This window comes from Eleutherodactylus coqui, chromosome 5, assembly GCF_035609145.1.
Source record: "Eleutherodactylus coqui strain aEleCoq1 chromosome 5, aEleCoq1.hap1, whole genome shotgun sequence".
Taxonomy (NCBI): domain Eukaryota; kingdom Metazoa; phylum Chordata; class Amphibia; order Anura; family Eleutherodactylidae; genus Eleutherodactylus; species Eleutherodactylus coqui.
Genome location: NC_089841.1, coordinates 220,216,002 through 220,239,521, shown reverse-complemented (window position 1 = coordinate 220,239,521; position 23,520 = coordinate 220,216,002). Strand labels below are relative to the sequence as shown.

The 23,520-nt window shown below is 41.0% G+C and overlaps 1 protein-coding gene across 1 annotated transcript in view; it reads right to left on the bottom strand.

Annotated features, from left to right (window-relative positions):
- KDM4C (lysine demethylase 4C) overlaps window positions 1-23,520 on the bottom strand; it is a 236,788-nt gene that overhangs the window by 33,801 nt on the left and 179,467 nt on the right. The window contains exon 14 of the mRNA XM_066604256.1: window positions 7,152-7,337. Within this exon, the coding sequence (XP_066460353.1) occupies window positions 7,152-7,337 (186 nt within the window). The remainder of the gene's footprint in view (window positions 1-7,151; window positions 7,338-23,520) is intronic.

Sequence of the window (23,520 nt, the reverse complement as noted above, 5' to 3'; positions counted from 1 at the left end):
TGTGCTCTCACACATCCACAGAACCCGCTTCTTTCCCCAGACTGAGAAAGACCGACTTTCAGACTTTTTCAAAGAGCCATTGTGCCCAGGACTCCCCATCGCGCCCAGGACTCCCCATCGCGCCCAGGACTGTCCAGATGGAGTGGGAATCAATCTTTCTTCACTGGAATAAATCCCTGGTTGCTTTATATAGATGAATCTATAAATCTTCAAGAAATATACACTCAACTTATCACTTCTCCACCTGGATTGTCACATTTTCTCCACCCTTGTTTCCACCTAGTGACGAACATATGAGGTCCCAAAGCAATGAACTTGGGATTAAGCATCTGCATTTCTCATTTGGGCTCCTGCTCTATGTTCTACAGTAAAACTGTATTTCTGCAAGGCCAAGAACCATCTTGTGACTCTCCTGTTTTTCTCTTTAATTTTCACACATTCAATTAAATAGGGCATGACCCTGTGACCAACTAAAATCGTCAACAAAGAAGGAAGTATCAGAGCGCCTACAGTGCTCCCCCTTAATAGCAAGGCCCTCTCTCTCTCAACAATGGCGTATTTCTTTTCATTATCATTTAGCTTCCAATTCAGATACAGTATGGGATGTTCTTCACCATTTCGTACCTGTGAAAGTACTGCTCCCAGGCCAACATCAGATCCATCTGTAATACAAATTGTTTTTTAAAGTCTTGGGTAATCAATACAGGCTGATCACAGGAAACATTTTTAAGGGCTTAAAATGACTGTTCAGCCTCTTGTGTCTACTTAACCATTTGGTCAAGTCTGTCAAAGGGGCAGCAGTGGAGGGAAATTTTGTAATAAGTCTTCTATAGTAACCTGCAATTCGCAAGAAAGCACAAACTTGCTTTTTTCACAGGAGAAGGCAAAGCTTGAATGGCTTCAATGTTACTTATTTGGGGCTTTACAAGACCACATCCTATGGTACAACCCACGTACCTGGCTTCCTCTAACTCAGTAGTACATTTTTGGGATTAGAAGTAAGCCCCGCTTCAGCCAGGAAATAACAGGCTGTATTCTGGGTAGATGGGATTCCCAATCTGAACTTTGGATAATTATGTCATCATGCTAAGCTGCAGTATACGGCCTGTGGGGAGATCTTAATATTTTATCCATCACTCTCTGAAAGGTTGCTGGGGCAACATGTAAACTAACTGGCAAGACAACATAGTGAAAGAAGCCATCAGGAGCAGCAAAAGTTGATTTTTTTGTTTTTTTCAGTAAGTGGTATTTGCCAGTAGTCTTCAGTTAAATCTAGATTTGTTATATAACCCAACACTCCCTAGTCTGTTAAGGAGTTCATCAACTCATGGCATAGGGTAAGCATCAAATTTAAAAATAGGATTTAGCTTACGGAAGTCATTGCAAAACCTCCAACTGCTGTCTGACTGTGGAATCACACTATTGGGCTGTTGACTGCTGGATTCCTTAATTACATCGAGGTCCAACATTTTCTTTACTTTTTCAGAAATAACTTCTCTTCTTACTTCTGGTATTCTGTAGGTCTTCAACGTAATCTTTTTACCTGGTTCAGTAATCATACGTTTAATTAGAAGGGCACAACCAGGAATTTCAGAAAAAGCGCCTTATTTTAAAAGGAGGAAACGTTGCACTTCTACCTTTTACATATTGGCCAGGATGTCAGGTATTGTTACTTCCGGCATTAAGGGTAGAATAATGTTCTGGATAAGACACAAAAAAAAAAAGTGTCTGCAGCCAGAGAGGGTCTATCTTTCCATGGCTTTATTTAATTGACAGGCTAAACTTGCGAAGTCTCCTGAATTTTATAATTTACCTCATTTATTTTTTCCAACACCTCAAAGAAACCTTGCCATTTAGCCAGATATTTACTTTAACAGTTGGTATGAAAACAACTGCGGTTATATACCCTTTGTTGTGCTTTTTGAGCCTGGGCCATATGCTGAGAATCAATCATGCTCAATGACACTTTTATAGGGTCTAACTTACTATATCTAAAAGCCCTTTGTAGTATCATCCTTAAAGCAATTGAAATAGAGAATACCCTGTGGAAAACTGAAGGACCTCACGAATGGCAAAAATAAGATCATGAAGAAGAAAGTTCTAATTTTTTCTTATCTTTATCCACACCTTTCTTACGCATGGCCGTCAGTATGTGAGTATTAGACAGATGTACGCAGGTGTGAGACCTTAAATAGTTTATAAAACTCTTATTACGCTTGGCATAAAGAAGGTACCCTAGTCTATAAGGCTCTTTTGGTAATCCCACTCAACTGAACACCTCCACAAACTCATTAGTTATGTTTGTAGAGGATGTATTATGCAATGGTATCACTTCAGTATAGCGAATAGCATAATCAATTATTACCAAAATATGCTGGTGACCTAGGATAGATTTTACAATAGGCCCCAATAGTTTCATTGCGATTCTCTCAAATCGCATTGTAATAACGGATACAGGTACCAAGGGTCTACGAAGGATTGTAGCAGGACTCAATCTTTCAGATCTCGGTGTACCCCAGGCCAAAATAACCTTTGCACTTTTCTGTCAATCTTTTCAACTCCCAAATGTCTACCCATAATGTGACCATGAGCAAGATTTAACAGTTTTTCTCTATGCCTTCAGAACAATTAATTGTTCCACAAGATCCGCTCTCCTTTTTACTACCTGGTACAAGTTTTTTTTAAATTTTTTTTTATAACCATCCAAGGAAAAAGACAGATTAGTCTCAGTCTCCACCCTTTTCTGTCAATAACCCTCAAATTTGCCCTGGCTCTAATAAGAGTTTAACCCTTTCCAATCCACTGCCTGACATCTGAAGACATTATGATTTAAGGCTGTACAGCGCCGATGTTGGAAGATATGCATCGGGGTTTTCTTACGGTTAATTGCCAGCCTCTCTGCTGTCGGGGCCAATCCAACGTGTCACCTCATGCAGTACTGGCTTTAGCCAGCATATAGCGCCGTTGTATAATGGCAGAAAAAGAGTAAGCCCCCTAGGAAAACCAGGATACAAATTGGATTGGAAAGGGTTAAGCTGCTCAGCACAAAACTAATCTTTCCTCACCTCAAGATCAGACAAATTGTGAGACAAGGGATCGTCTCTCCGGATTTCTTTGACTGACTGTAGGAACATCACTATAGTTAGTTGATTCTGACTCCCCAGCCATGACAGAAAAAGGAAGGGTGTCATCATTAGAGGCTCCACCTACTGCCGTACTTTCCTCTGTACTAGGCTCTGGTTCACACATGATATCTAGTTCACACAGTCATCACATACAGGCTGTCATACCCCCAAATGACAGTCAACACTTGAGAAACAGAAAGCCGGTAATACAGTCACTAACATTATGTACATCTTCTTTAAATTCCATGATTCTACGTATCAGGCAATAATAAAAAAACCCATCTGGCCTTTAGAAGGTCTAAAAATTAGGTAAATACAACCTCAGATAAACTCCACATGGCAAAATTACAGTGTGTCATTTAACAAAATCCATATCTAAATGCAGAAGCATCGTGTGATAAAATAAAACACACCTTTACTACTCCCATAGAAATTAAGGAGTAAGTAGCAAAAGTCTTTGATTAATCAGCAAGTGTGACCACCTCTATAAATCAGAGGTTTTGGCAGTTTTACTGGTATGGAGCATTCAGGTGCGAGTTAAAATCAGCAATGATCTTGGAGAAGCAGCTGTTGCTGTCCATCAATCTGGAAATGGTTATAAGGTAATTTTCAAACAATTTAGAGTCCATCATTCTATCGTGAGAAAGCTTATCCACAAGTGGAAGACATTAAAGACAGTTGACAATCTTCCCACCAGTGGATGTCCCAGCAAATTCACCCCAATGTCAGCCCAAGCAATGCTCTAAGAAATTTAAAAAAAAAAAAAAAAGTACATAACAGAATAAATTGTCTTATAATTCAATGCATAAAAAAGGCTCACCATTTGCAGAGTTTTGGTGACTACTATAGCCAATAAAATGAATACACTCATAAAACTTAGTTTATGGATTAGATGATCTTGGCATAAAAAGTGCAGCAGGAATTGGACGATACACCTTGCTTGATGGTGAAGTATTAGAAATTGCATTTATTGTGCCCTGTACATTACTATTTGATTTTGATTTCTGGTAAAGTGTATCATGAGCAGAAGTGTATCATAATCACAAACTTTGCGCTCAGGTTTGCTTCGACTAACTTCGTCACTTTGTTGGCAGTTTAGTCATTCACGGCCCTAATGGCGAGCTTCCCCCATGTTTTTCGGTTTTGCATGCTTCTATCAGTTATTTGATATCCGTGCTAGTATCAAGCCATCGTGCTCTTTAGCGGCCGGGTCTTCTTTTGGCACTGATCTATCCAAGCATTATAGATTTTTCTAGCCACTCTGCTCACGTTACATGGCCAAAATACACAAGTCTGATCATTTTGTCCTCCAGGGATATCGGGCCTTATACAATTCAGGACTTCTGTTACTCTTGCTGTCCAGGGTATACACAGCAGTTTCCCCATACTGTGCTCTCACAATGACTTCTTGACTGATATAAAGTGATTTTATCAGCTTGACTAGATTTGCCGATACACCTAGCTCTTGTAGGGCGTGCCATAGTTTGTCATGACCAACGCAATCAAAGGCCTTGATGTAGTCAATGAAGCACATGTAGATATTTTTAGTATTCTCAAGCTTTTTCCATGGTCCATTGCAGGTTTGCAATATGGTCGCAGGTGCCGCGTCCTCGTTGGAATCCTGCCTGGGCATCATGGAGTGCCGCTTCGAATATGGATCTCAGTCTTTTCTGTACAATTTTGAGAAGGATCTTGCTTACATGCGGAATAAGGGCTATTGTTTGGTAGTTGGAGCAATTTTGGGAGTCCCTTTTCTTTGGTAGAGGGATGAAAACAGATCTTTTCCAGTCCTGTGGCCATTGTCATAGAATGGTAGAGTTGGAAGGGACCTCCAGGGTCATCTGGTCCAACCCCCTGCGCAGTGCAGGATTCACTAAATCATCCCCAGATATTAGTCCAGCCTTTCTTTGAATACTTCCATTGACGGAGAACTCCCCACCTCCCGTGGTAACCTGTACCACCAGTTGATCACCCTCACTGTTAGCAAGATTTTTCTAATATCTAATTTGTGTCTCCTCTCTTTCAGTTTCATCCCATTGTTTCTAGTCTTTCCTTGTGAAGATGAGAATAGGGCTGATCCCTCTGCACTGTGACAGCCCCTCAGATATTTGTAAACAGCTATTAAGTCTCCTCTCAGCCTTCTTTTTTGCAAGCTAAACATTCCCAGATCCTGTAACCGGTCCTCATAGGACATGATTTGCAGACCGCTCACCATCTTGGTAACTCTTCTCTGAACTTGCTCCAGTTTGTCTATGTCTTTTTTAAAGTGAGGTGCCCAGAACTGGACACAGTATTCCAGATGAGATCTGACTAACGAAGAGTAGAGGGGGATAACGACCTCACGTGATATAGACTCTGCTTCTTTTAATACATCCCAGAATTGTGTTTGCCTTTTTGGCTGCTGCATCACATTGTTGACTCATGTTCAGTCGATGATCTATTAGTATACCCAAGTCTTTTTCACATGTGCTGCTGCTTAGCTCAATTCCTCCGGTTCCGTTAGTGTTTTTTTCATTTTTCTTGCCCATACGTAGGGCTTTGCATTTCTCCTTGTTAAATACCATTCTGTTAGTCGCTGCTCACTGTGCAAGCTTTTCTAGATCTTTTTGAATACTTACCCTCTCTTCCCTAGAGTTAGCTATCCCTCCTAGCTTTGTGTCGTCGGCAAATTTGATCAGTTTCGCATCCATTTCCCTCATCCAGATCATTTATAAAAATGTTGAACACTGAGCCTAGGACAGAGCCTTGTGGTACCCCCTTAATACATTCTTCCACTTGGATGTGCAACCATTTATGACCACTATTTGTACGATCAGACAGTTGTGAATTCACCTAACAGTTGCCTTGTCAATCCCATATTTGGTCATTTTCTGAATAAGGCTGGTATGAGATACTTTGTCAAATGCTTTACTGAAGTCAAGATATACTATATCCACCGCATTTCCCTGATCAACTCAGTCGGTAATTCTGTCACAGAAAAAAATTAGATTTGTGTGGCATGACTTGTTTGTTACAAACCCATGCAAGAAAAAATTGTGTGGATACCCATACTGTCTGGCGCAGTGCCGTAATGGTTTTCACTGGTACTGGCAGCAATAGCTCTGCCTGAACGTTATCCATGTCTGGCGCTTTATTTTCGGCTTAATAATGGAGAGCTCTAAGTCTACAGGCTCAACCTCATGAAATGGTCCAGGTATGTGGTTGCAGGCATACAGTTCCTGTGTATTCCCTCCACCAATCCTTGATACTCTGTTGGTCATTCAGGTCATTAAGTTCCTTCCCATATTTGCCTTTGATTGTGCTGTTACGTGCAATGAAAGGTTTTTGGGCCATCTTGACCTGTGAGAATAGACCTCAGATATGGCCTTTCACAGCTTCTGCTTTGAGTTGTTTGTAACGCTCATTCTAGTCCATTTTTTTCTCTTTTCTTGCCGATGTTACAATAGATTCTTTCAATTCACTCAATGGTTGATGGCTAAAGGTACCTTTACGCAGTATGACTGGTCGGGCACATAAGAGCCGGACAAATGTACCAGCAATGGTCGTTGCTGTGCTTTACATGGAGGTGGAGCAGTTCCTGTTTATACTGAGTGAGAAGCCTCTCAGTAGTCGTTCTTTTTCAGTGACCTGAAATAGATCAACTAGCGACATCTAAGCGGCTTCTTGCTCTGTGCCCTGTCAGGAGCCATTTGTACACAGGCTGAGAGTTGCCCAAAATTGCTCATTTGAGTGATTATTCAGGTGACTACTGGCCTGTGTAAAGGAACCTTAACTTAAGGTTGAATTCTTCCACTTGGTCATCTGCAATATCAGCTGAAAATGTTAAAGTATTCAAAGCAAAGATTTTATATAGCTTATATTCTGAAAAGCGCCTTAAGCTTGCCTCCACATGACACTTGGTAACAAACAGAAGTGACAGATTTAGGAACACGCACAAAGTACTCATCATTCTGTAATGTTGTGACCACGCTCTGGAAGACTTCAAATTATTATAATTAGAAACGGTCAAAAAAAATACATTCTCACCATGTTTTGATTGATCATGTGCCTGAAGCATGTGATGTACACTACAAAGGGCCAGTCATCAGGCTCCATAACTACCCCCGCAGCATGAGCACAAGTCACATGGAAGGAGGTGGGACAGCGCCCATACGAACACTGGATACAAGCTCCAGGAGAGTTTGTAACTCTTTGTTTGCAGAAAACACAGTTCTGTGGGAGACAAGAAAAAAGGTTTATTAAGAATACAGCATGATATTAGCAAACAATACTGGTTGAGTAGAAGGCATTTAAGGGATCGCAACATTTTTAGGTTTAAAAAGGGAACCTGCGAGTGTTTTTGTTAGCAAACCAACACTTTGCCGTTATAGTACTTAGTAAATATCTTTCCAGACATGTCCCTGTTGAAATTCCTCATTCGACTAGGAGGAAAAAAAAAAAAGATCTAAAACGGCTACACATTGCTCTCCAATAGCCATGGCATGTGGGCAATGCTGCAGGGGGTGAATAGTCATGATGACCTGGCTATACTTCAACCCACAGAGCTGACTTTACACGCTAAATTGGATGTCAATCAAAAGCAAAATAAGTGTGATTACAGCCAGGGCATTATGACTATTCACCACATCAGTACGGCCCAGATGACTGTTGGTGAGGGGGTTGCAGTGGTTTTATAACTTTTTTCCTCCGTCCTAGTAAAGCAAGCAATTTTAGCAGCTGTCATGTGTTATTCTAGGTGGTAATAACTTCGGAATTCTTTGACTAATCCAAGTAATTCTGAGAATGTTTTTTAAGACACATTGTACTTTTTATTAGTGGTCATTTTAGGGTGATATTGTATTAAATGAAATTTCTCTGCTGGCAAAAAAAAAAAAAAAAAAGGGTCATACCATACTAAATAATTAATGAACAGCATTTACCATATATCCCCTTCATGTTAGCATCATTTTGTTAGCATCCTTTTATGTTTTGGGAGGGGGAAGGGTAGCAGAGAACTTATAAGTATAGAGGAGATTTTTCTAATTTTGAAGAAAATAGCCAAAACCTATTTCTCAGAGACCAGTTTATTGCCGAAGTAACTTGAGGAATGTATATATTAGAAGCCCCCATAAAATTAACCAATTTTCAATAACTGAACCCCTCAAAGATTTCAAAATGGAATGCTTGTGAAACATCCAAAGAGTTCACAAGAATTAACCTCTTAGTGACCAAGCCCATTTGCGCTTTGACCATGCCAAATTTTGGAAATCTGACATGTGTCACTTTAACAAGGAATAACACCGTAAAAGTTTTGCATATTGAAGTGATTCTGATAATGTTTTTTCGCCACATGTTGTACTTCATTCAGGCGGTAAAAATAGACAGATAGAATGTGTATATTTATTAAAAGCGTCAAAATTGGGCAAATTAAAAAAAATTTAAAAAAAAAAATAAAAAATATATATATATATATATCTTTTTCACATTTCCAACTGCAATATCTTAAATATGTGCAAACATAATATAGAAGTTTTTTTTTATAAGATATATATTTCCATCTGTTTACTTTATTCTGGGCTCACATTGGAAAAACTTTAGTTTTTTTAACCATTTAGGAGACGTACAAATGTAACATTGATTATCAACATTTTGAGGAACACTTTGCTTTCCTGCACCAAGCCAAGGTTGCAAAGGCTCATAGGTGTCAGAATGATAGATACCCCCACAAATTACTACATTTTAAAAACTACACCCCTTAATGTATTCAATGAGGGGGAGGGGCGTGAGTATTTTGACCCCACAGTTTTTTTTTCAGGAATTAATGCAATTTAGAAGAGAAAAAATAAAATTTCATATTTTTGCAAATATGTCATTTTAAAGACAGGATTTTTTTTTCTATAATCCACATGAAAATGATGATTTACAACCCAAAATGAATACCCGTTTGTCCTGTTTTCATAAACATACCCTATTCTTCTGTCCGTATGTACAACGGGGCCCAAACCAAAAGCAGCAGACGGTGGCTTTCAGAACAGTCATTTTGCTTGAAGGCATTTTAGGCCCACTTGTAGAGCCCTTGAGTGGCCAAAACGTCAGAGAACACCCAAAAATTACCCCATTTCGAAAACTAGACACCTTAACAAATTCATCTAGGGGTGTACTGCAGATTTTGACCTCACATTTTTTTAATTATTTACACTGGGAAGAGCCCACTAACTAATTTTAAACATAAAATATAACTTTTATTCACTCTGTTAAAAATTGAGCTCACTGACAAACATACACAGATATATATCAATCTAAATGATCAATTTACGATCAGTAAAGTATCAACACTGTAGTTCCAATATCAATAGATTCTGTTGGTGGACAAAAAGTATATAAATTATGCACGATCAACTTGTTTTTGTGTATCGTGCAGAAATTAATTTATTCTCCCACAGTCGACGCGTTTCTTCAGTCACCTCCAACCTGTGACTGATTCATCAGGATGGGGAGACAGTATATTACAGAAATAGGTCCACTTTGATGATGGATAGTGAGGATGTATTAATCACTTATCAAAAACTCCCTTTTTTTCCCTTTTCCTGTGGATTTTTATATAGTACGGGAGTTTTCTTTTCCCCAAAAATTTGATGATACTTGTGTTGCAAATGGTCTGAATTATGATATTAATTGGTTTCAGCTCAGTACTTGAAGTATCCAGCCCAGATTGATTTAGGTTTAATCATGGTTAACGGATGCCATCCGAGCTAGATCTCTAACCACATTAATGATATCATTCAGGAATCATGTGGTTACGATAATACACGGACTGGCATCCAACTGATGTATGTATCTTCACTGTGACTCTGTTAGACTAATGGTCATCAGTGTGATCTTATTCCATAAATTATTCTAGTAACTTACTGGGGTACTTCTGTGTAGCTGTCCCTGATGTTTGTTTATAAACCATCAGTAAGTAGCTAACAGATGTTACATAGCTACTTGAAATGTTTTTATATAGGCGGTCATAGACACAGTTGGGCCTCTATATTATGAGCCCATTGATAAACTGTGTTATAATTAGTGTCCTTAGTGCAGCTTTAGGTTAGTCTAAGTCAAAAGAGCTAGATACTTTGGCTCAATTGCAGTGACTGAACACTAAAGCTGACTTAGTTTGCTGCCCAGATCACTAAAGAGAGCTGTAACATAGTACTGGAATCGGATGTGATATCTGATAGCACCCTGCAACCTTTCCCACACAGCACAGCATATGCAACCGCTGGGATCAATGTCCCACAATAAACTGACAGACCTGGTATCCTCTGGTTTGCCAGGGTTTAAGTATACCAAACTCCTCCCCTCTCATTGGGGGCTCGTCTCTGTTTGCACCTATCACAAGATATCCGGCCCTGAAGTGGGCGTTCCCAACTGCTGCAATCATGTGACCACTTGTGTCCCATGACTCAAATCATGTGGCTGCGGATGTCATGTGACCTATTAACTCACAAGGCGCCACACAGGTCCTTAACTATTGCAGAAATTCAGCATTATATCCTGAGTACTGCTGTCTTGCTTGACAGTTTGTTGTTTATGTCTCACTAGCTGTCTGCTTGTTCAACGCCCATACTCACTGTCCCCTTATTAGTTTGAAATCGCTCACTTTTAACTGAGAAACTATCTCCAGCTGTTTTATTATATGAATGATGTATTAAATAGGCGATGCTATTGTTTTATGATCACACTACCTAGCAAACCATTATGAGCAATAAAACATTAGAACAGGGCTGTCGTGTCATTTCTATGATTTGTGCAGTGATATTTATTTGGAGTGGTATCTTTTAATTGTAGCTCAAGCTAACAGCAAATGAACTGATTTTTCTTGCTGAACAAGATAAGTGTTTCCATAAAAAGACTACACCATTGTCTTAATTAAGGTTTTTTATTTTTATTTGATCCATTCATCTCAAAATGTTGCTATTATAACCTGTGTGTTATTACAACCATATTTATTTTACAGATGTATTTTTGAGGTCCTCACATTATATTCATGGTATCTATTAACACTTAAATGAAAGGAGCAAACGACAAACATTCATTCAAGCCATTTGGAGCCACTGAATTCAAGCGATGGATCCATCTTGATTCCTTCTGAAGTAGATCACGATCTACATTGCCTCTACGTGCCGTCAAACGCAGGGTCTCAATTCCTCTAAATACCACCTTATGGGGATCATTCCCATGTACGTCTCGGATGTGGTTTGCTAAACTAGTGCTCTCATTCCTGTTTATGTTTCCTATATGTGAGAGCACTCTTCTTCGCAGTTCTTGTATCGTCTTACCTACATAGTCCTTTGGACAAGGACATGTTGCGACATATATAACGGCTGTGGTTCTGCAGTTTATGAAGCTCCTAATAGAGTAGGTTTTACCCGTTGCTGCACCAGTGAAGGTTTTGGTCCTCTCCATAAAAGGACAGGCTTTGCAGCCCGAACATCTGAAAGAGCCTGAAATTGGGTGTTGATCCAGCCAGTTTTGTGGGTCCACTTTGGGAATATAGTGGCTGTGCACCAATCTGTCCCTCACGCTCCTCCCCCTCCGGTATGTAATAGAGGGTTGCTCAGATAAACATCTTGTGAGGTCAGTGTCCCTTCTTAGAATGTTCCAATATTTTTGGAAAATTCCCCTAACTTTGGCGGATTTTTCATCGTATGTTGCTATCATCCGTATTAAACCTTCACCCTGTTCTTTCACTTTTCTTGATAGGAGCTCAGTTCTTGTTCTTACTGCCGCTGCCGTTTGCGCCTCTCTAATCACGTTCTCTGGATAACCTCGTCTTGTGAATCTATCCGCCATTTCTCTAGCTTTTACTTCGAATTCCTGGGGTTCAGAGCAATTTCTTTTTGTCCTCAAAATCTGCCCTTTTGGAATGCCCTTTTTAAGGGCCCATGGATGGTGACTTTGATAATGGAGGAGATTGTTGGTAGCTGTGGGCTTCCTATAGATAGTAGTTGCCAAGGTGCCAGTCGAGGTTTTGGAAATTTGGAGGTCCAAGAACGTGATTGATTGGGAGTTAATCTCTGATGTGAACCTCAACCCAAGATCGTTTTTATTCAACATGTTGACGAAATCTTGAAAGGAATCAGTATCCCCTGACCACAGTATAAGCACATCGTCTATGTACCTCAGTATATGTCGCAACATGTCCTTGTCCAAAGGACTATGTAGGTAAGACGATACAAGAACTGCGAAGAAGAGTGCTCTCACATATAGGAAACATAAACAGGAATGAGAGCACTAGTTTAGCAAACCACATCCGAGACGTACATGGGAATGATCCCCATAAGGTGGTATTTAGAGGAATTGAGACCCTGCGTTTGACGGCACGTAGAGGCAATGTAGATCGTGATCTACTTCAGAAGGAATCAAGATGGATCCATCGCTTGAATTCAGTGGCTCCAAATGGCTTGAATGAATGTTTGTCGTTTGCTCCTTTCATTTAAGTGTTAATAGATACCATGAATATAATGTGAGGACCTCAAAAATACATCTGTAAAATAAATATGGTTGTAATAACACACAGGTTATAATAGCAACATTTTGAGATGAATGGATCAAATAAAAATAAAAAACCTTAATTAAGACAATGGTGTAGTCTTTTTATGGAAACACTTATCTTGTTCAGCAAGAAAAATCAGTTCATTTGCTGTTAGCTTGAGCTACAATTAAAAGATACCACTCCAAATAAATATCACTGCACAAATCATAGAAATGACACGACAGCCCTGTTCTAATGTTTTATTGCTCATAATGGTTTGCTAGGTAGTGTGATCATAAAACAATAGCATCGCCTATTTAATACATCATTCATATAATAAAACAGCTGGAGATAGTTTCTCAGTTAAAAGTGAGCGATTTCAAACTAATAAGGGGACAGTGAGTATGGGCGTTGAACAAGCAGACAGCTAGTGAGACATAAACAACAAACTGTCAAGCAAGACAGCAGTACTCAGGATATAATGCTGAATTTCTGCAATAGTTAAGGACCTGTGTGGCGCCTTGTGAGTTAATAGGTCACATGACATCCGCAGCCACATGATTTGAGTCATGGGACACAAGTGGTCACATGATTGCAGCAGTTGGGAACGCCCACTTCAGGGCCGGATATCTTGTGATAGGTGCAAACAGAGACGAGCCCCCAATGAGAGGGGAGGAGTTTGGTATACTTAAACCCTGGCAAACCAGAGGATACCAGGTCTGTCAGTTTATTGTGGGACATTGATCCCAGCGGTTGCATATGCTGTGCTGTGTGGGAAAGGTTGCAGGGTGCTATCAGATATCACATCCGATTCCAGTACTATGTTACAGCTCTCTTTAGTGATCTGGGCAGCAAACTAAGTCAGCTTTAGTGTTCAGTCACTGCAATTGAGCCAAAGTATCTAGCTCTTTTGACTTAGACTAACCTAAAGCTGCACTAAGGACACTAATTATAACACAGTTTATCAATGGGCTCATAATATAGAGGCCCAACTGTGTCTATGACCGCCTATATAAAAACATTTCAAGTAGCTATGTAACATCTGTTAGCTACTTACTGATGGTTTATAAACAAACATCAGGGACAGCTACACAGAAGTACCCCAGTAAGTTACTAGAATAATTTATGGAATAAGATCACACTGATGACCATTAGTCTAACAGAGTCACAGTGAAGATACATACATCAGTTGGATGCCAGTCCGTGTATTATCGTAACCACATGATTCCTGAATGATATCATTAATGTGGTTAGAGATCTAGCTCGGATGGCATCCGTTAACCATGATTAAACCTAAATCAATCTGGGCTGGATACTTCAAGTACTGAGCTGAAACCAATTAATATCATAATTCAGACCATTTGCAACACAAGTATCATCAAATTTTTGGGGAAAAGAAAACTCCCGTACTATATAAAAATCCACAGGAAAAGGAAAAAAAAGGGAGTTTTTGATAAGTGATTAATACATCCTCACTATCCATCATCAAAGTGGACCTATTTCTGTAATATACTGTCTCCCCATCCTGATGAATCAGTCACAGGTTGGAGGTGACTGAAGAAACGCGTCGACTGTGGGAGAATAAATTAATTTCTGCACGATACACAAAAACAAGTTGATCGTGCATAATTTATATACTTTTTGTCCACCAACAGAATCTATTAATATTGGAACTACAGTGTTGATACTTTACTGATCGTAAATTGATCATTTAGATTGATATATATCTGTGTATGTTTGTCAGTGAGCTCAATTTTTAACAGAGTGAATAAAAGTTATATTTTATGTTTAAAATTAGTTAGTGGGCTCTTCCCAGTGTAAATAATTAAGTTTAAAAAGAACCCTACTGTCACAGTGATTAGTCACATTTTTTTAATGAATCAAGGCAAAGCGGAAGGAAAAAATTAAGATTTTTATTTTTTTTAGCAATTATGTCATTTTAAAAACAGGGTTTTTTGTACAGCATACATAGGAATGACACTTGCACCCCAAAAATGCATCCCCTTTTTTATCCCGTGTTCACAAACATAACCCTTGCAGCCCTAATCTTATGTCCGTATGCACAACGGTGCCAAAACCAAAAGGAGCAGCCGGTGACTTAACGAACAGACATTTTGCTTGGAGGGGATTTATGCCCCATTACACACACTTGTAGAGCTCTTGAGTGGCCAAAACGACAGAGAACCGGCAAAAATTCATGTAGGGGTGTACTGTGAGTTTTGACCCCACTGTTTTTGAATGAATCGAAATGAAGCAGAAGGAAAACGATTACTATTTTTTGTTTTTATTGGCAATTGTGTCATTTTAAAAATAGGTTTTTTTGTACAATACACATATGAATAAAGACTTTCACCGCAAAATGGATACCCCGTTTGTCCTGTGTTTAGAGACATACCTATTGTGGCCCTAATCTTCTCTATGGCTGCACAATGGGGCCCAAACTCAACGGAGCATCAAACTTTAACTGTCTTAACTTTTACGTGATCGCCATTATCTGTTGGATAACGGCGATCACGTGACCAGAGACCGCTCACCGCGGCCCTCGGGTGGTGCTCCAAGCTCTCGACTACCTTTATTAGCCAGAAGAATAACAGTGATCACGTGACCAAGAACCGCGTAATGCGGCCCCCAATGAAATTTCCAGGTTCTCTGCTACATTTAGTAGTCAAGTGCAGTGAGATTTTAAATTATTCTGGCAATCTGTGGCTTTTGTGCATGCATCCGCCATTTTGGTGATAGGTGTGTGCACAGAAGCCGGGGTAAGGTTCGCGGATAAATTGCTGTCTATCCACATATCGAAATTAGACTAAGCAAGTTTCCAAACTACACCCAGCTACTCTGATGGGAATGATAGAAGAGCCATGTAAGCTCTGCGCAGTTTAGTGCTGGTTTCTTGCAATTCAGCCTCCCTGATGTGCGGTTGGTGGCCATATAGCTCCGTAATCTCCCTGAAAGAACACTTTGGCCGCTTCCCAGTACAACAAGTGTTTTCTCTGTGGATTGCATTGTCATGATCAAATTCAAGCTATCAATCCCTCAATTTTTTCCACAAACGCATCATCTCTGACCAGGAAGGCAGGCAAGTGTCACAGGGAGTCTGAATCCTTCGAAAATGTGTTTTGGACATGCAATGATACAGGTGTGTAATCAGAGATAACTGAGTCCAGCATGTCAGCCTCAGTAACTCTGCTGAACACAGAATCACTACTTAATCAATGCATGACCATGCAACATGCGTTGAGGAATAAAAAGTAAAAACTTGTTCATCAGCATTTAAAATACACCATGCATCTAGAAAACCTATCATCTCTATAAAAGGAGAAAGAATGCCATTGCCTGAACGGGCAGCTAATCTACTAGTCGCTCCTTTCCTGCCCTCTACTGTGGAGGGAACATGGTTTAGATTCCCTCCAAGGATAAGGTGTGAGGTACGGTTTTGTGCAATTTAAGTTTACAGATGACACAAAAAAACCTGAAACTTATCACCAGCAGGTGCACAAACATTGTATATGCTATACTGAGAGCCCTCATGGTCCAAGATCATGTGCCACCTGTCGTCCTGGTCATGGTTAACAAACATCACTGATCTGACCTTCCAAAGTAACTGCGTAGCAGAATGAGACCTCCAGTTTTCCAATGGTATGCTGGGGAACCATATAGGTGGTCCACCTGCTTTTTAGACAAGCAAAATCTGTTTGCATCAGGTATGTTTCCAGCAAGAGCACCAAGTCTCGTCATTGTCATTTCAGGCGTTGCAGGAGCATTGATCGCCTTTGGTGATAATCCTCTCCTTTTAACAATATGTGCATAATAAATGTGATTATTAAAAAAAAATTATTGGCGCTGGATTAACCAATCACAGCCATTTGATGTCATTCAACGAATGGCTGTGATTTGTTAATCGAGCAGCACGTCAGCCAATCAGAGCATTAGCTTGCTGGAGGCGGGGTATTCAGGCCCCACTTCCAGGAAGAACTGCTCTGTCAGCGTGAAGGAGGACACGGCATCCTGCAGGCCATCGCGAGGGACCCGAACGCCGGCTGCTAGGTAAGTCTTTAGACACCCCCAAAAATAAGACTGTGCCTCTTTTGAGGCAAAAATTAATAAGGCAGTGGCTTATTTTGGGTAAACACAGTATTTACAAAGTCCTATTTTTAATGGACATGTTTTAAGTATTTGCCAAGTAGAGAAAAAAAAACCTAGTGACCAAAAATAAGGCGGCGCAAACAGCTAAAACAGTGAAATACCGATGACATTAAGGTTGCAATGTGACGTGTAAGCCGTCCGTATTACGGATGTGTTCCAATAGGCTTGTGTGAAACTGGTCTATCTGCTGTCATTCAGCTTCCTGGTAAACCTCTATCAAAATGAAGATGCCCATATAGGATTGGAGGAAGCCCAATGCTCATTCCATTTTATTCTGCATTCCAAAGTAATTTGGTTCTAATCATTCTTTTTATTCAGTACATAAAAATATCTTTATTAAACATAACAGCATAACTGCAATAAAAATGCTGATTTGTATTGGACGTGTTCTGAAGAATCGACAAAAAAGATCTGTTGGCAACAGCATTTTATTTCCTACAGCAGTAAGACACTACAGTGCTGCCATGTTTGCAATATTTAGCTGTCAGTTTGATTAGCGCTCAATATTTTCCTTATGAACATTCAGAGAAACTTTGCATTTCATTCGAAAGTCACTGCGCACCGAGCCAATAGCAATTACACGGTAAAACTCCTCCGAGAAACAGAAGGATTCCACAAAATTATGCTGAGTATCAGAAATAACATCTGGTTTGTAATCTAGGACTGAGGACATGGGATGGATATGCACATGCTAAACACATAAAGCAGGGAAGCGGTGACATAAGGTATGGCTGGCTGAGAAGCATGTAATGACTCAGATGGAAAAAAATGGCAACATTTTTAAATATGCAAATTCGTTCTGTTATGCAACTCCAGTAGATATTTTACTGTTACATTTCTTCTATACTGCATGCATAATTGTGTTCATACATGCCTGGTGAATGTTGTGAGGTTTGCAGCAAATTCTCTTTAAAAGGCGTTGTCCTGCTTAGGCCTCATGTCCACGGGCAGGTCGGATTCCGCGGACAGGAGCCTGCAGTAGAATTGCACCCTGCCCGCGGCAAGAGGTCACTTCTTACCTGTCCGGACCCTCTGCATGGCTGCGTGGGTCTCTCCATCTTCTCCAATGTGGGCTTGGGCAGGCGGGCACACCGCTGCACATTCGCAGTGAATTTTTTTGTTCTTTAAAGTCTCCGACTTCCCTGTGGGATTTGTGGCATGTCCGCAGTGTCCGCTGCGGGTGTGCTGCGAATCGGATAGCTTCCATTGACTTCAATGGAAGCCATCTGTGCGGGAACCGCAGAAAAATGGAGCATGCTGCGATTTTTGTTCCCACGTATGCATTCTGTAATTAAATACCTGTGGATGCCCAATGATTGTCTATGGCAGGAATTCCCAACCGGGGTGCCGCGGCTCTCTGGCTGGAAATCACGTTGGTATTGTATCTTGTCTCCACGAGGAAGTCCTGGTGGAGACAAGACTGACAGGGGTTGACGCCCCATGATGCTGATTGGCCGCCAGCTTCCTGCTCGTCATCAGACTTGTGTGCCTGGGTACCGGGGAAAGCGTTAGCGTTGAGAGAGGTGCAGCAGCTACAGGAAGCAGGTGAGCACTACAACACATCGGCCTCGCTCCCGGCAGCAGTCCTGTCCCACCCCCGCTCCCCGCTGTCACACGGCATATTACTAGGGCTGCTGCCAGTCGTCTCCCAACTCCACTCCCTCTCTCACTCTCTCAATCTCCCCTGGGTCGTTGCCGCCAGCTGTCCTCTCCCACCTGCGGTCCCCGCTGTAAATGTTCTTACTGGGGGGATAGGTTAATGTTACTGGAGGGAGAGGTTAAGATTAGTGGGAGGGAAGTTAATGTTATTACTGGGGGGAGGGAGCTTAATATTAATATTGGGGCAGCACTAGGGGGGAGGGCCGCTGGTACTACCGGGGGCAGCACTAGGGGGGGCCACAGTTACTACCGGGGCAGCACTAGGGGGGGAGGCGCTGTTACTACCAGGGACAGCACTAGGGGGGGTGGGGGGGGCGCGCTGTTACTACTGGAGGCAGCACGGGGGGGAAGCGCGCTGTTACTACCGGAGGCAGCACGGGGGGGGGGGCGCTGTTACTACTGGAGGCAGCACGGGGGGGGGGGGGGGGGCGCTGTTACTACAGGAGGCAGCACTAGGGGGGTGGGGGCGGTGTTACTACCGGGGGCAGCACTGGGGGGGGGGGGGCACTGTTACTACTGGGGGCAGCACTAGGGGGTCGCCATTAAGAGTGCGGCCACCAACATAAGTGGATGAGATTTTGAAAATCATCCACACGGTGTGGGAACAATCTGTACAAAACCCATGTAGACACTGACATGTGGTGCGGGATATAATTCCGCAGCATGTTCATTTTAAATATAATTTATATCAATAGCCCATCCAGCGCTCTTCCCTGTGTTTGTTTTTTTTTTTTAAACAGCTCTGTCTTTTTTATAACGATGGAGGTAAAAATCATGTAGTAATAAGCCACACCCTGGACACGCCCCTGACCACACCCCTAACAAACCCCCTTTTTGGTAGGGGTGCCACTGCGTACATTTTTTTTCCCCAGGGGTGCCCCAAGGCTGAAAAGGTTGGGAAACACTGCTCTATGGACTGATTAAACTGCGGATCGAACGTGTGGGTGACATGCACGAATTCTGCAATTCAATTATGCCCGTGGACGTGAGGCCTTAGATAACCCATTTTCACATACTCATTAGTGAATTCTGAGTTAACAGAGGGGGAGGGGGTTCCCTACACAGGATCGTCATCTATTAGCTCAAGTAGATATAGACTACAAAAGAGCAACTCTAGCTCTGAAGGACCTATCATGTCCTGGATTGCACAGACAACCCACTAATTTCAATGGTCACTGTACAATGCATAAAAATAAGGCCACAGGTATTACAGAAAGAAAGATGCAAAACTTGTATAACTAATTGAGGAAACATTAGTTTTCATAGCTTTCAAACCCGAATGCACTTACAAAAAAAAAAAAATAGACACAAAACTGTACCTGGCTATCAAGGGGACAAAGTTAAGCAGGTCTTGAACCGGGTACTGAGGTTTCACAGTATCCAAAGAGAGGTGATGTTGGGTGTCGCCCTATAGTCAATATTCTAAATGTCTACATTCAGGGCAGCAGCCAGCAATTAGTGTGGCCAATGAGATGAGCAATGGAAAATCCTACATGCCAGGAAGTTAAAAAAACTGGACATATTGGAAAGTTTGATATCTGTGGCAACACGCTTCCTACAGTATGACATTGGTATACACCAGAGAAGTACCTGTCATAAAATATTTTCTTCTGACCTACATAGCGGATTAGGCCCATATTATGTTGAATATTAGACTATTGTGACGCTACATTCATGGTGACTACCAGGTCGTCTTCTCATCATGGAGTTTATAACTCTCTAATTAAATTGACCAGAATCCTTCAGATAGCCGAGTAACTTTAGTACGAACTCTTGAAAGAAAACCTAAATGTCACAAATTGCTTGTACTACAACGGATTGAGTTTTGAGTGTGTTATAAATAAGCATTCCATTAAGCTAATCTCGGCTGTTAAATCTCCAGGGACCGCGGCATGGTCATATCCGGCTATACCCACTGTGCATATCTGCATCTCCCCTGGGACCTCTCTGGGAAGAGTAGGACTGGGATGGGCTGTATCTACAGGAAAGCTCTGCTCTGCAGCAGTAGTAGTTTTGTGTCTTACACAACACAGGTGAGACCAACTGATCTATATGACTAGCTCTTCCTAAATCAGCCCTACACATGAATGCACCTACTGCGTTTCTAGTAAGATGTGTTTACAAATGCAAATTTTTGTCCAGATTCTTTAAAATATCAGTTTTTAAAGCCAAAACCAGAAACGGATCCAAAAAAAAAAAAAAAATGCATTTTTCATTATTTTTTCACATTTTTTATGATCCTCACATGGTTTTGGCTTTAAAAACGTAATTAAAAAACTTGAATGAAATCAGCATGTGTGAATGCATGCTCAGTTTGCTATTATACAATAGCACAACCATGAGCCGCTAACACTCGCGTTTTCCCAACAATTGCCGGGCGGCAGCTGTGCTGGCGGTAGCCCTCATGTAATAGCAGCTTTACACATTCGGGCAATGTGCTACTTCTGTCTGCAGAAGGCTTAGTTTGGGTGCAGCTAACAAGTTACCACCTGCTGCTGACTGACAGTAAGCTGACACTCAGCAGCCGGTGAGGCGAGGGGAGCTCATGTCGCATGAATACATCAGACTCCTGCCTCAAAGAGCTGGTATCGTCAGTGGGAAGGGGGAGACCCTCTCCCGCTACCTATTGGCAGCTCCTACAGCCTGATCGGAGGGTGCCAATGGGTTAGCATTGCATCCTGAAGCCTACTGAAGGCTCACAGGGCTGCCATGCCTAGATGCCTATAAAGTGCTGCCTGAGGCAGGGGTCAAAACAAAACATCAAAATTTGCTATATACTATAATATTGAAGTATTGCTGTATATAAGTGATCTACTGATCACAAGTTTAGGTTTTCTGTGGTTCCTAAATTTAAAAAAAAAAGTGTAAAAGAATTAAACAAAGTTTAAAAAAAACAACAAAAAAACGTAAAAAAAAGTTTAAAACTATTAAAAGCTAAAAAAATAAAAAACTTTTTCGTATTTATCTCATAAAAAATATCTAACTAAAAACCCCACAAATATTTAGTATAGTCATATATGTATGTAAGCCCCAACTAATACAATATTTATACAGCATGGTTAAGGCTTCTAGAAAAAACAAAAAAACTAAAAAACAGTATGGAAGAATTTTTTTTTCTCCCTTTAAATACTTTTTCCATTTTTCCTAAAAGAAAAAAATAACTTTAAAAAGCCTACATATTTGGTCATCATTATGCATGTAAAAGGTCCTACCTATTAAAATATCGCAATATTTATCCTGTACGGTGAAGGCCTTAAAAAAAAAAAAAAGAGGGGGCGCAATAATATTTACCATATAAATTGTACCATTAAAAAAAAAACCACAATATGGATATTTGAATGGAAACGTTTAAAAGTTAAAGGTGTTGTCCCGCGCCGAAACGGGTTTTTTTTTTTTTTCAACCACCCCCCCCCCCCGGTCGGCGCGAGACAACCCCGATGCAGGGACCTAAAGAAAGCTTACCGGAGCGCTTACCTGAATCCCCGCGCTCCGGTGACTTCTATACTTACCGGTGAAGATGGCCGCCGGGATCCTCTTCCTCCGTGGACCGCAGCTCTTCTGTGCGGTCCATTGCCGATTCCAGCCTCCTGATTGGCTGGAATCGGCACGTGACGGGGCGGAGCTACACGGAGCCGGCATTCTGCACGAGCGGCTCCATTGAAGAGAGCAGAAGACCCGGACTGCGCAAGCGCGGCTAATTTGGCCATCGGAGGGCGAAAATTAGTCGGCTCCATGGGAACGAGGACGCTAGCAACGGAGCAGGTAAGTAAAAAACTTTTTATAACTTCTGTATGGCTCATAATTAATGCACAATGTACATTACAAAGTGCATTAATATGGCCATACAGAAGTGTATAGACCCACTTGCTGCCGCGGGACAACCCCTTTAAGGCTCTTGAAAGGCTTGGATTAAAGAAAATAAAGTGATAAATCTGTGGTCCTATAGTGGTTAGTTTTGTTCTAGCCATCTTTTCTTCTGTTCCTTCAGTTTTTCATGGTTTTTCATCCTACTTTAGACCGAGCTCTACAACAGAGCACACCGCACTCTGCTAACAGGTATCTGGGATAGTAGTAGGTGTAACGGTGTCACGTTGTTTTTAAAGCTCTCATCCGAGTCAGCAGCATTTTGAAATATTAATAAGTAACTGCAATATAACAAAGAAAATACTCCAGGCGAGCGTCATCTTTTAGTGCGAGAGAAAACGAAAATATATTCCTCAAACTGCACAGAACGAAATACCAGTCACAACTTTTTCTCTGATAACTTGCCAAGTCTGCATTTCATAACATGGTACATTAACTTTTGATACTTTTGTCACTCACCAAATGCAATGATAATGACTATGCGGTAAAGCGCACATTGTACAGAGAATGTATTAGAGGCCAATTCATGATAGCAAGCACACAGGTAATCCCAATGAATTGTCAAGTTTCCTACTTACTAGTGCCAAAGTACAATATCTGCTATCCCAAACAGTAGAGAATGTAAATGCATTATACCTGGCATGTAAAGATTCCTACGCTTTCACTGGGTTTCAACAACATTCTTTGATATTTAAATAAGAAAGACAGTTTCCTAATTTGCTGTGCATGCTTAATAGTTTGCTGGGCTAGATTCATAGAGAAGTGTGAATAAGTTTTTCAGTCTCCCGGGGAAACAAACTGCCAGAAGTAATGGAAGAGAACACTACATCTTATCTGAAATAATACAGAAATGACTAGGTGGCAGAGTATACAGTATATAAACAAAGGAGGATGGCCATGCCATTGCCAGGGTAGCTCTGCTCAGGTTCCAGGTTCCCTTTGACACCATATTCGTTTAATTGAGACAAGGTGACATTTTTAAAGTATATTCGTTATACCTTCACTCACCATGAATATTAAAAAAGTATAAAAAAAAATATCATAGGTAGGAAATTGTTAATTTTCATATTTGTGAGCACATAGCCAAGCAATTACCGTATCTTTAGTGCTATAAGACATACCCTGGTTTAGACAACTTAAAAATTCTGCACGGATTAAAACTTCCTTGATGGCCTAAGGTAGTAGACAGGTACGGTCACTAATTTTAGCGTTCTAGTGTAGAAAAAG